The sequence below is a fragment of the Pseudophryne corroboree genome, chromosome 9 (genome assembly GCF_028390025.1).
Source record: "Pseudophryne corroboree isolate aPseCor3 chromosome 9, aPseCor3.hap2, whole genome shotgun sequence".
In the NCBI taxonomy this organism is placed as follows: Eukaryota; Metazoa; Chordata; class Amphibia; order Anura; family Myobatrachidae; genus Pseudophryne; species Pseudophryne corroboree.
The window spans coordinates 356,951,974-356,965,781 of NC_086452.1; the positions used below are offsets into that span (position 1 = coordinate 356,951,974).

A 13,808-nucleotide genomic window follows, 5' to 3' on the forward strand; every position below is an offset into this window, starting at 1 on the left:
CTAAGGCTGGCTCAGCGTTCCAGGACCGGATTCCGCTGTTCCTGAGTTTCCACATGCAGAGTGGTCTTTTCATCAGCCGCGGCCTCCGCTGTGCCCGCGTGGTTAAATGTGCATCTATCAGCCTGGCGTCTCCTGTCTCCGGTGGCCGGCGCCGCCATTACTGTTTCCCAGACCACATGGATTACAAACCAAACTTCCCTCCAAGTGTCTGCATGGGCGCAGCCATCTTGGATTCTGTCATCTGATCATTTCCACCAATCTGCTGTCTGTGTTGTTGATTTGCATAATTGCCTAGCCAACCCCTTCCTTGCTGCAGGTATAAGTAAGCTGTACCTGAGCAAGGAAGACGTCAGTGCTTTGGTTGTCAAACCTAGTTCCTGTTTGTCTCTCTTCTATGATTGTCTTCCAGGTTCCAGCTCCTGTCTCAAGACTTCCACCATAGAGACCCGCACCAGCATTCCACCTGCGGTGTAGCCTGACTCTCCAATCCATTGTGGATTCATCTGTTTCCAGCTACAACACTACCTGCTTCCAGCCTCGGCTTCCAGCAGAGTACAGCTTCCCTTAAAGGGCCGGTGTCCTTTCTACACTTTACCACTCTCCACCGGAATTATTATTTCTCCGCTCTCAAGTTCTACATTTCAGTTCACATTTCATCGCTCCCAAAGTTCATTTATTATTTAACTGGTTCCAGCCAGTATCCACTCCGTGCTAACAACAGTCTGGTTCCAGCCAGTATCCACAGCAGCTGTTTTACCTTCAGCAACCCAGCTCTTCCTGGAACACCAGCTGGTACAATCCTGGGTTATCTCCATTGCTACAGCCGGGCCTGGTAAGGACTTTCCATCTAGAAGATCATAAGAACTATCTCACACTACCAGTGCCCTGTGGCTCCTGCCATGCTGTAGTACTCAGGAACTGTATTTATTCTTTGCTGACTTTTACGTTTTCTTTTATTGCTGCTGTGATGCGGAGTTGTCATAATAAACATCATTGACTTTTATCTAAGTTGTCGTGGTCACGCCTTCGGGCAGTTATTATTCATGTTACTTACATGTCCAGGGGTCTGATACAACCTCCCAGGTTCCGGTACATCTCAGCCCCTACAACTGAGGCTGCCTCCCGTCAGCTCAGGCCCTCAGTTGTGACACAGGTGTTCCAATAGATCATCCACTGGTGGGGTGCCCGCAGATAGACATGATGGCTTCTCATCTCAACAAGAAGCTTCACTGGTATTGCTCACGAACCAGGGACCCTCAGGCGAGGGCAGTGGATACACTGATGTCGCCTTTGCTTTACCGGCTGGTCTACCTGTTTCCTCCGATTCCGTTGCTCCCAAGGGTGCTCAAGCAAATCAGAAATCAAGGAGTCCAGGCAATTCTGATTGCCCTGGAGGGCGTAGTACGCTGATCTTCAGGACATGTCAGTCGAAGACCCTTGGCCTCTACCACTAAGAAGCGATCATCTTCAATGAGGACCGTTCGTCTACCCGGACTTATGGCGACTTCGTTTGACGGCATGGAAGTTGAGCGGAACATCCTAGCTCATGAGGGCCTTTCCAAAAAGTTTATTACTACCATGGTTCAGGCCAGGAAACCTGTGACGTCAAAACACTATCATTATATCTGGAGAAGATATGTCTCTTGGTGCGAGGAACGCACCTATTCTCCTTCAGAGTTCCACTTGGGACGTTTCTTACGTTTCCTCCAGGCTGGTGTGGATAAGGGCTTGCGTCTGGGTTCCATTAAGGTCCAGATTTCGGGTCTCTCCATTTTCCTCCAGAAGAAATTGGCACTGTTGCCAGAAGGTCAGACCTTCTTGCAAGGGGTACTCCACATACAACCTCCTTTTGTGCCGCCTACGGCTCCCTGGGAATTGAATGTGGGATTGGAATTTCTATTTTCCTCCTGGTTTGAGCCTCTGATGACTGTAGAAGACAAGTACTTCACGTGGAAGACAGTGATGTTACTGGCCCTGGCTTCTGCTAGACGTGGCTCTGAATTGGGGGCCTTATCTTGTAAAAGTCCATGCTTGGTCTTTTACGAGGATAGAGTGAAGCTCAGGACTAGGCAGCAATTCCTGCCGAAGGTTGTCTCTGCATTTCACTTGAATCAACCTATTGTGGTTCCGTACAGTTCTGACACTTCTGTTCCTCCGGAGGCATTGGATGCTGTGCAAGCCTTGAAGATCTATGTCAAGCGAACGGCTCGGATCAGAAAGACTGATTCCTTGTTCGTGCTCTATGATATGCAGAAGAAGGGTTGTCCTGCTTCGAAGCAGTCCATTGCTCGTTGGCTTAGGTTTACCATCCAACAGGCCTATGTGTCAGCAGCCTAACTTGTTCCTAAGTCTCTGATAGTCCACTCTATAAGATCTGTGGGCTCTTCCTGGGCAGCTGCCCGTGGAGTTTTGGCCTTGCAACTATGCCGAGCTGCTACCTGGTTGGGGAAGAACACCTTTGTGAAGTTCTACAAGTTTGATACCTTGACCAAAGAGTATACCCAGTTTGGGCAGGCGGTGCTGCAGCAGTCTCTGCACATTCCCGCCCGTTCTGGAAGCTTTGGGACATCCCCATCGTAATAAGTCTCCCCAATATCTTTTATGGATGCTAGAGAAAATAGGATTTTAATTACTTACCGGTATATCCTTTTCTCGTAGTCCATAAGGGATATTGGGCGCCAGCCTCAGTGCGTTGATTTTCTGCAGGTTCTTTGTTATGTGGTTACCTGTTCAGCTGTTGCTGTTATTGTTACCAGCCGTTGCTGGTTGTTATATGATCGTGGTGTGCTGGTGTTAAATCTCACCACTCTTTGTTGTCATGTTCCTTCTCTTGTATATGTCCTTTCTCCTTCGGGCACTGTTTGCCCAGTACCACAGCAGTTATAGGTAATAGAGGGAAGGAGCCAGCACACCCAGTGAAGAAACTTCAAGTGCACCCCATCGTACTAAGTCTCCCCAAGATCCCTTATGGACTACGAGAAAAGGATTTACCGGTAGGTAATTAAAATCCTATATTTTTTTTCCGGCCAATTGAAAAAACCGCACTAATTGAATAACCCCCATTGTCTGAAAAAAAAAAAATGCCAATTTTAGCAGAGTTGCACGGGGCTTTGCGGCTCTCACACCAGTCATCTCTTGCTGCATGGCATATTGAGGCTGGCTGTATGAGGATATATCTGTATATCATTTATGCACTGAGGCACAGAATCAGACATGCTTTTGCAGATATCCTGTTTTTATTAAAGATTGCAATATGCCAAAACTGTATTTTGGATCATAAAACCCAGTTTCAGGTGAAGGAGGACACTGTCCTCATAGTTGCCATTATATGAACATTATTTTATTCTGTTTTCCCCAGCAAATCTGAGAGAAAGAAAAAACGCCTGGAAGCAGAAAAGCTACCTGAGGTCTCCAAGGAAACCTACCATGAAGTGGCCATAGACTTAAAAGAGGCATTTGGAACATCAAAGTCTGAAGCAACAGCAACCGCGTGGGACCAAGAGGAGGAATCGGCGAGGATGGAAGCTGAGCGCTCAATTGCAAACACAGCTTTTAGCTTTCAAAAGGCTGAGGAGCCTGGGGGATTCACATTTTCCTTCTTCGGGACTAGTGCCGAGGAGAGTGTGTCTCAAGAGGGTAAGGATTCTTGTCTGAGTTGTTCATGTCCATGCAGGCACATTTAGGGCTATTTCCTAGCTGTACAGCATGATTGTTGCCATTTCTCAGTAAAGTCACTGACAGAGTGCAGATCTGTCTGGCAGGAAAAATAACTTAGATCTGTAAATTTCTCTAGCATCCATAAGGGATATTGGGGAGTATTAGTACAATGGGGTATAGACGGGGTCCAAATGCGCCGGTGCACTTGAAATTTCTTCACTTTGTGTGCTTTCTCCTTCCCTCTATGCCCCCTCCCACAGGCAGTTTAGAAAAAAGTGCCCTCAGGAGAGGTTGCACATCTCTGCAGATCCAGAGAGTTTTCTTCAATTTCCTTTAAACGTTTGTTATTTTCTGTATGCTGTTTGGGCAACAGCATACCTGCACCGTGGGAGTTGGGGGTGGGGCGGTCACCGGCCTTGTGGGGTGCAGAGCCGCTTCCCCGCTGCAGGACCACCGTCCTGAGGGGTGGTTGTTTAGCTGGGCACTGTGCCTTGGCTGTATCAATTGCAGCACGCAGCACACCCCTAACATATGCCTGAAGGTGACGTCTGTGGTGAGTACGAAGGTGCAGCTGAACGCGGGCGCGGCATATGGGACCCTCCTGGGGGGACCCGCTAGAGGCCCTCGTAGACTGGCTTCAAGCAGCTTGAACTAGCACTTGTGTGATGTTTTTAAGCAAACAGGAGACCTTGCCAGTATAAAAAAAACACTGTCGGTGGCGCCATTGGAGGTGGCGGAGCTATCTCAGAGCGGAACCAGAGGCATTTTGGCGCCTTCCTCTGCTTAATGCAGCCACAGATAGCGCGCACACACAGCGCTTCCTGTCTCACAAGACACCCTGGAAACTGGTACAGGGTGTAGCAAAGGGGGGGAGCTGCTATTGTACACTATCTGAGTCCTCTACAGGACAGAAATTATTAGTGTTACTGTGATATAATTAGCTGTCAGCCTCACTGTGACTGTGCAGCTACGGTTGTGCTGGTGTCTCCTCTCACATACAGTAAGGGCAGACTTAAAAAGTGTTACTGTCTGTGTGTATGTTCTTGTGCTTACTGTGAAACATGGGTAAACACAAGCTGTGCAGTGTATGTCGCACTAGATTCTCTCCAGTATCATCTGATTCTGTGTCTTGTGAACAATGCAGCCAATGTTCACAAATCAGTGAAGCGGCTGGGGGAGAGGGTCCAGAGCCCTCCTGGCTAGAGTCTCTTATACTATGATACCTGATATGTCAACCTAGCTCACTGCAAATGTATAGAAAACTCAGCTACTACAACAGGCTGTTGCAGATTTAGCTGCTAGGGCAGATGTTACACCCCCCCCCCCCCCCCCCCCCCCCATATGCAGCACCACAGAATCGTGGTTTGCCTTCTCTACTCTCTGATTCAGATGAGGAAATACTGGAGGATGGGGAGGACATTGATCCCATTAGTGGGGATTCCGATTCTGCTCAGGGTGTCTTTACCTGATTCTGTAGAGTTAGATGACATATTCAAATTAGCCTGGAAAAATCCAGACAAAAAATTCCAAGTGTCAAAAAAGTTTTTGCGCACTTTCCCATTTGCTCCTGAAAGTAGAAAATTTTGGGAAGAACCCCCGGTGGTTGATGTGTCAGTCTCTCGACTGTCCAAAAAGGCTGTCCTGTCTGTCCTGGGCTCCTTTACTATAAATGATCTTGGGAACAGAAAAATAGAGGCTACACTCAAATCCATTTACATGGCAGCAGGTGTATCGCAACGGCCGGTCATAGCGGGTTGCTGGATGACCCATGCTATTCATTCAGGAGGTCCTCTCCGAGGCTATGCCTCTGGTCACTACGGTGACCCTCCTAAGGCACATTCAGGACACTACATGCGTCCTGTGTGATTCGCTAAAGGCAATGGGGAATATTAAAGCTAGGACTTCTGTCATGGCAGTATCGGCACGCAGGGCTTTGTGGTTGCGTCCGTGGATAGCGGACGCAGAATCAAAGAGCATTGTGGAATCCTTCCCTTTTTCAGGGGAATGGCTCTTTGGGGATGAGTTGGATACGTGGATTTCCAAAGTCACTGCTGGGAAATCCACGTTTCTCCCCTCTGGGGCCCCGCCGGCTAGGCGTTCCTACCCGGTGCCGTCTGTTCAGTCCTTTCGGTCTAACAGATTTTGTTGTAGGGCCAGAGGTGCCTCTAATGCAAATAGATGCACCAGAGGTAAGTCTAAAAGACCTGCAACCACCAGTTCTCAGGAACAGCGCACCAGTTCTGCTTCCACCAAGTCCTCAGCATGACTGTGCCCACCCACCCAGAGGAGATCTCTAGGTGGGAGCCCTACTGCGTCACTTCAGCCACATTTGGGAAAGCTCCTGCCAGGATACCTGGGTAAGGGACCTCATTTCTCAGGGCTACAAGCTGGAGTTCAACGGTGCTCCTCCCCAACGATTTTTCAAATCAAGCTTGCCAGCTTTGGAGGATATGCAAGTTTACGTTGCAACAGGCTATCCGATAGTTGGTCTTGTCCCATGTCATTGTCCCAGCACCAATACCACAATGAGGCAGGGGTTATTACTCCAACTGGTTTGTGGTTCCAAAGCCGGACGGCTCGGTAGGCCCATTTTGAACCTAAAGTCCTTGGATCCTTACCTAAAAGTTTTCAAATTCAAAATGGAATCCCTGAGGGCAGTGATTGCGGCTCTGAAAGAACAGGAGTTCCTGGTTTCCCTGGATATCAAGGACGCCTACCTTCATATTCTAATTTGGCCACCTCATCAGGCTTTTCTGAGGTTTGCCGTACTTGGGCAATCACTGCCAGTTCCAGGCACTACCCTTTGGCCTGTCCACGGCTCCGAGGGTTTTCACGAAGGTATTGGCGGAGATGATCTTCCAACTCCGGGTCCAGGGGATCAATGTTGTCCCTTACCTGGACAATCATCTGATAAAAGCAAGATCCAAGGAGGTTTTATTGCTCCATATCGACCACACTATCCAACTTCTGTAACGCCATAGGTGGATTCTCAATCTACAGAAGTCCCACCTGGAACTGACTCAGCGGCTCCTGTTCTTGGGGATGTTACTGGATACGGTGGCCCAGAAGGTGTTCCTCCCGGAGGACAAGGTGAGAACACTTCAGGAGATGGTCCACATGATGCTCCGTCCTGCTCGTGTATCCATCCATCTTTGCATCAGATTGTTAAAAAAAGATGGCCGCCTCCTACAAGGCGATCCAGTATGGGAGGTTCCGTGCCAGAACATTTAAATTGGATCTCCTGAGCAAGTGGTCCGGATCACATCTACAGATGCAGCGGATGATTCGGCTGTCACCTCAGGCCGGGATTTCCCTCCTATGGTGGCTGCAGTCCCCCAATCTCCTGGAAGGCCGGAGTTTCGGGTTTCAAGGTTTGGACCCTCCTCATGACAGATGCGAGGATGGGGTGTGGTCACCCATGGGGTGCAGTTCCAGGGAAGGTGGTCAGCCCACGAAGCCCTCCTTCCAATCAACATTCGGGCGATCTACAGTGCTCTGCTTCAGGCCTCTCCTCTGCTCGCGAATCACGCAATCCAAGTTCAGTCGGACAACGCCACAGCAGTGGAGTACATCAATCGACAAGCAGGGACAAAAAGCAGAGCCTGCATGCGAGAGGTGTCAGATACTCCTCTGGGCGGAAAGAGCAATGTCAGCAATCTTCATTCCGGGAGTGGACAACAGGGAAGCGGACTTCCTCAGTCGTCACAACCTCCACCCGGGAGAGTGGGGACTCCACCCTCTGTTGTTTCAGCAGATCACCCACCAGTGGGGCTGCCCGCAGATAGACATGATGGCTTCTCGTCTCAACAAGAAGCTTTGCTAGTATTGCTCTTGAACCAGGGACCCTCAGGCGAGGGCAGTGGACGCACTGACGTCGCCTTGACCTTACCGGCTGGTCTACCTGTTCCCTCCCAAGATTGCTCAAGCGAATCAGAAATCAGGGAGTCCAGGCAATTCTGATTGCCCCGGAGGGCATGGTACGCTGATCTTCTGGACAAGTCCGTCGAAGACCCTTGACCTTTACCACTAAGAAGCGATCTTCTTCAACAGGGACTGTTCGTCTACCCAGACTTACGGAGACTTCGTTTGACGGCATGGAGGTTGAGTGGAACATCCTAGCTCACAATGGCTCTTCCAAAAAGGTTATTGCTACCATGGTTCAGGCCAGGAAACCTGTGACGTCAAAACATTATCATCATATCTGGAGAAGATACGTCTCTTGGTGTGAGGAACGCACCTATCCACCTGCAGAGTTCCACTTGGGACGTTTCTTACATTTCCTGCAGGCCGGTGTGGATAAGGGCTTGCGTCTGGGTTCCATTAAAGTCCAGATTTCAGCTGTCTCCATTTTCTTCCAGAAGAAATTGGCACTGTTACCAGAACTTCAGACCACATACAACCTCTTTTTGTGTCGCCTACGGCGCCCTGGGATTTGAATGTGGTATTGGTATTTCTACAGTCCTCCTGGTTTGATCCTCTGATGACTATAGAAGACAAGTACCTCACGTGGAAGTCGGTGATGTTACTGGCCCTGGCTTCTGCTAGACGTGTCTCAGAATTGGGCGCCTTATCGTGTAAAAGTCCATACTTGGTCTTTTACGAGGACAGAGCGAAGCGCAGGACTTGGCAGCAATTCCTGCCAAAGTTTGTCTCTGCGTTTCACTTGTATCAGCCTATTGTGGTTCCATCCAGTTCTGACACTTCTGCTCCTCCGGAGGCATTGGATGTGGTGCGAGCCTTGAAGATCTATGTCAAGCGGACGGCTTGGAACAGAAAGACCGATTCCTTGTTCGTGCTCTGATGCACAGATAACGGGTTGTCCTGCTTCGAAGCAGTCCATTGCTCGTTGGCTTAGGCTTACTATCCAACAGGCCTATGTGTCGGCAGCCTTACTTGTTCCTAAGTCTCTGATAGTCCACTCTACAAGATCTGTGGGCTCTTCCTGGGCGGCTGCCCGTGGAGTCTCGGCCTTGCAACTATGCCGAGCTACTACCTGGTCGGGGAAGAACACCTTTGTGAAGTACTGCAAGTTTGATACCATGGCCGAAGAGGATACCCAGTTTGGGCAGGCGGTGCTGCAGCAGTCTCCGCACATTCCTGCTGGTTCTGGAAGCTTTGGGACATCACCATCGTAATAAGTCTCCCCTATATCCCTTATGGATGCTAGAGAAAATAGGATTTTAATTACCTACCGGTAAATCCTTTTCTTGTAGTCCATAAGGGATATTGGGCGCCCTCCTCAGTGCATTGACTTTTCTGCAGGTTCTCTGTTATGTGGTTACCTGTTCAGCTGTTGCTGTTATTGTTACCAGCCGTTGCTGGTTGTTATATGTTCGTGGTGTGCTGGTGTTAAATCTCACCACTCTTTGTTATCACGTTCCTTCTCTCATATACTGTATGTCCTTTCTCTCTCGGGCACTGTTTTACCTATAGCTACCTGTGGGAGGGGGCATAGAGGGGAGGAGCCAGCACACCCAGTGAAGAAATTTAAAGTGCACCGGCTCCCTTGGACCCCGTCTGTACCCCATCGTACTAAAGGCGTAATTCAGAGTTGATCGCAGCAGCAAATGTGTCAGCAGTTGGGCAAAACCATTTGCACTGCAGGTGTGGCAGATATAACATTTGTATAGAAAGTGCAGTGCACGTGGTTTTGCCCAATTGCTAACAAATTTGCTGCTGCGATCAACTCTGAATTAGGCCCTAAGTCTCCCCAATATCCCTTATGGACTACGAAAAAAGGATTTACCGGTAGGTAGCTAAAATCCCCTTGAAGAAGTCCACACTCAGAAGGACGAAACGCGTTGGGACCGTTTGCTGCTGAAACTCCTATTGATGGACAGATAAGCATTTGAACTACTTTTATCCTGTACGCATAAACTTTGGCTATCTTGTGTCCCTGGAACATTTGGTTACTGATTCCCTTGTGCTTAGAACGGACAGATAAGCTTTTAAGATTTTAAAATCTTGTACGTGTGTTGTCTAGCCGTGTTTTGTATTGTTCATTAAAATCTGTATTTTATTTTGTGAAGCTACAGATTATAATTTTATTGGGAATAGCCAAAATTCCCTAAATTTGCACCTTATATAGCGAAAAGCTCTATTTTTACTTGTGAACGATACACACTATGTTTACTGTTTCTTCTTTTACATGATTCCTAAAATGATGAATACCGGATTGAAGTTTTGTGTTTATCAGATAAGTGCCTAAGGCCATTTTAATAATCTTTTAATCCACCTGATTATTTCCAGTATAACTGTCACTACACTCATTAGCGCTTGTACTCTTCACTACCCAATTGTATTAACACTTGTAAATTACACAACCTGCAGTACAGTAATTTTGTAAATGGCAGACCCAACTTATCCAAATTGTTCATGATTTTGTTTTTAAATATGTTTTTCTTAGTTTGTACCATGAGGTGGGTACTTTGCCTCAGGTGGCAGTATATGGGGGTAGTTGAAAGCATGGCAAGTTATTGCCCAAAGAGCAGAAACATTTTCTCTTCCAACAGAAAAAAATGACTTTAATGGGAACCAGCCATTAGTTATGCATCACCACCACTTCCCTCCTTTCCATGTACACTCAGCAAGTTCAGCCTTAAATGAAAATCCTATAGCATCACCAATGTCCCAAAGTTAAGAACATGTTACAGCAAACAAGGTATCCTCACATAAAGGCGCTTAATGTTTCACTAACCATAAACTCAAAAGTGGTGAAGTTCAGAAAGTTACTGTGGTAAGTGCAATGTCCTTAAAGATGTAGTGCCCTACACCATTCTGTGTCCACAAAAATTGGAATTTACCTGCGCTATGTAGCGTCATTCCCCTATTCTTTTTGATACCACAGTAGGTTCATCTCCTGCCACCTAACAGGAAACCAAGGACACAGTGGGCACAGACTCCCCAAAACTGGCCAGTTGAAGATTGGAAAAACTTTGCCTGATCTGATAGTCCTCCGTTTGTCCTGTGACATGCAGATGGTAGGGTCAGAATTTGGAATAGTCAACATGACATTCTGCATAATGTCAACGGTTCAGGCCAGGGCAGATGGTATAATGGTGTGTCACGCATTAGGCCCTTTATACCAACTGAGTGACCTTAAATGATGTCTACCCGAGTATTGTTCCACAGTCCCTTAACATCCCTTAACGGCTACTTTCAGCGAGATATTGACGACTTCACAAGGCACACGTAATCTCCAGCTGGTTCAACGAACATGACAATGAGTTCCGTGTACCTCCACAGTCACCAGATAAGAGTTCAGTGGAGCACATTTGAGAACAGGAGCTTTGCAACTTTGAATGTGCAGACAACACATCTTCAACAACTGTATAATACCATCAAGTCTCGATGGTCCAGAATCTGTAAGGAATGTTTCCAGCATCCTGCTGAATCCATGCCATGCAGAATTCTAACTGTCATGGAAGCAAAGGAGGAATCTTACCCAGTACTTGAAAGGTGTATCTAATAAAGTGAGAGCTGAGTGTACAATATTGTAATATTGAGTTCTGACATTTTGTAAATTATTAATAGTGTAGGTTTTTTGTATGGATTAAATCATGCACTATTTAACTTAATAACAGAGCTTGTCAGTCCAAATACAATATGTCCAGATATTGCCATATATGTACATTATTTGTTCCATATTACTTCCATACAGAACCCTACAAGACTGAGACTATTAAACCAGCAAAAGTGGTGTGGCAGGAAGACCCTAGATTCCAGGACAGCAGCTCTGAAGAAGAGGAGGACACTACTCTGACTGCTGACATAAAAACAAAGTAAGGCTTCTGTTGACAAGTTTGAATGACTAATGGAGCTAATTTGCAAGTTTTTCCTTAATGGTTATTCGTGATATGCCTGACTGTCCGTTTATACTTTTAAATACAGCACACTGAGTCATGACTCCTTAATAAGCAGCATGCTTAATAGATTGTGTTTATGTCATGATGACAAGACACTTAAATGTGAGGACTATGGGGTGTATTCAATACCTGTCGGAAACTTCCATCTTGTCGGAAAGACAGCAGTTTCTGACAGGTTTAGGTCAGAAGGGGTTACTACCTATTCAATGCCGGGCCATTTTTTCAGACAAGTCGGGAATTGTCCCCGGTTCAGACAATGTCAATCCGACTTTAAAAAAAAAAAAGTCGGATGGACATTGTCGGAACCGGGGAGAAGAGATGGGGGAGTGGGGACACGTCATTACCGCTGCCTCATTTGCTTTCTCCTCCGCCCCCTTGCTGCTGCCTTTGATGTTGCTGCTGGAGCTGAACACTCTCGGCGGGTCCCTGCTGCTGGTCCTGGCTGCGGCCTCCAGTGACTGCTCAACCCCGCAAACTCTCCAGTAGAGAGTTGCAAAATATGGCAGCGAGCAGTCTGCAAATTCTAAATCTTAGCATTTCCAACACTGGCTAAGGGAGAAATTTAATTAGCCCTGGAAATTTACCGCTGGTGAAAAAGGGTGATAGTCTTTGGTTTTAACTCCCAGGGCAATTACAGCCCATTTCTCTTTCATCCATCTGGGGAACGCTGCGCACTTGCTAATGGGTTAGAGTGCGTAGGTAAGGAGTTTGGCACAGAACCTATAGAAAGCTAACTCCTCCCCCCTCTAACCCCTCCCATCTCCAGCCTGACCAACAAGCACCTCAGTTTTAGTTTTGTGCCTGTGGAGTACAGACACAGTTTTTTGCCTATGGGTTTTAGTTAGGTTTTTTTGTTATTTTATTTGGTTTATTTGAGGTACTTAGTCCTTGTATACAGGTTGCAGGTACAACTAGAGTGTGGTTAGCTAGAGTAAGTCGTATTTCCCACTCTAATATGCCTCTGTCGGGTCATTGGGGCTCTCTATCCGGACAGGATCCGAGGAGGCACTGTTAAGGTAGGACAGCCACAATCTGCCTTGGCAGCATTGGGCTGTTCCTTTTATTGTGTTGTAGGTATATTGTATGTGGAGACATTTATTTTCAGTGTTCCCCTCTCCCCTTCGGGGTAAGCTGCGGCGCTCTGTAGTATGTTACTTTTAGCGCTGCCTTTCAACAGGTCAAGCGGGTTTGTGTACAGGCAGAGCGGGAGTGAAGGGAGGTTAATTCCTTCCCGCTGCCAGTAACAGGTTGCGCCATGGTCCTTTTCCAGAAGGGGAGCCGCAGACTTTCAGCTGTAGACTGTCCTTCTACTGCAGGGCATTTTCGGACAGCTGCGGCGGTGAAACTGCGCGCACATCCATCCACTTCCTGTGTGAGAGGTCTTGAGCTCCGGGCGCCATCTTATACACGCTGGCGGGGCTCCAGTATGGGGGATGCTGCGCAGCTGTTTCCACACATGCACACACATACTGGAATTCTCACTCTGTTTTCTTACAGATGGGGACCAGGCAACACCAAGTACTATTATTATCACTGTGTTTATTTTGGCTTCCCTTTCTATATTTGCAGAGCCTATACTTTAGTGCAGGCATGTCCAAACTGCGGCCCTCCAGCTGTTGTGAAACTACATATCCCAGCATGCCCTGACACAGTTTTGATGTCAGAGAAGGCTAAAGCTTTGTCAGGGCATACTGGGATGTGTAGTTTCTCAACAGCTGGAGGGCCGCAGTTTGGACATGCCTGCTTTAGTGGTACACTCCTTACTCATAGTGGGGTTCACTAATAGTAGCTACTTCACCCTGTTATTACACAGGACAGGTATATAATTTTCAGGGCACATTATTAGATTTTTTTATTACTGTTTTATGGACACTGGTAAGAATAGTAATATGGCCAATAAACTGGACAAGTCTGCAAAAGGGAAAGCAGGCACGTATGTATATTTTGCGTGTTCACAATGTGGTTTCAAGCTTTCAAAAGGTAGCACAGACACGGGTACTCTTTACTACATGCTCTGGAACACCGGTAGTCAAACTGGACGGTTCGTTTCTGCCCATTTTAAATCTCAAATGCCTAAATCCGTATATCTCTGTCCTGAAATTCAAAATGGAATCCATTCGTTCAATTATCACCTCCATGGAACCGGCGGAATATTTGGCTTCCATAGACATAAAGGATGCATACCTACATGTTCCCATTTGGACAGGTCATCAATATCTTCTGAGATTTGCAGTTGGCACTTTCAGATTCAGGCTCTCCCGTTCGGTCTCTCCACGGCTCCTCGGG

The 13,808-nt window shown here is 47.3% G+C and overlaps 1 protein-coding gene across 3 annotated transcripts in view; it reads left to right on the plus strand.

Moving 5' to 3' along the window:
• The window catches only part of NOL8 (nucleolar protein 8), a 108,434-nt gene that overhangs the window by 72,233 nt on the left and 22,393 nt on the right, over positions 1 to 13,808 (plus strand). For all 3 annotated transcript variants that reach the window (XM_063940714.1, XM_063940712.1, XM_063940713.1), the window contains exons 13-14: positions 3,359 to 3,636; positions 11,318 to 11,438. In XM_063940714.1, the coding sequence (XP_063796784.1) occupies positions 3,359 to 3,636; positions 11,318 to 11,438 (399 nt within the window). The remainder of the gene's footprint in view (positions 1 to 3,358; positions 3,637 to 11,317; positions 11,439 to 13,808) is intronic.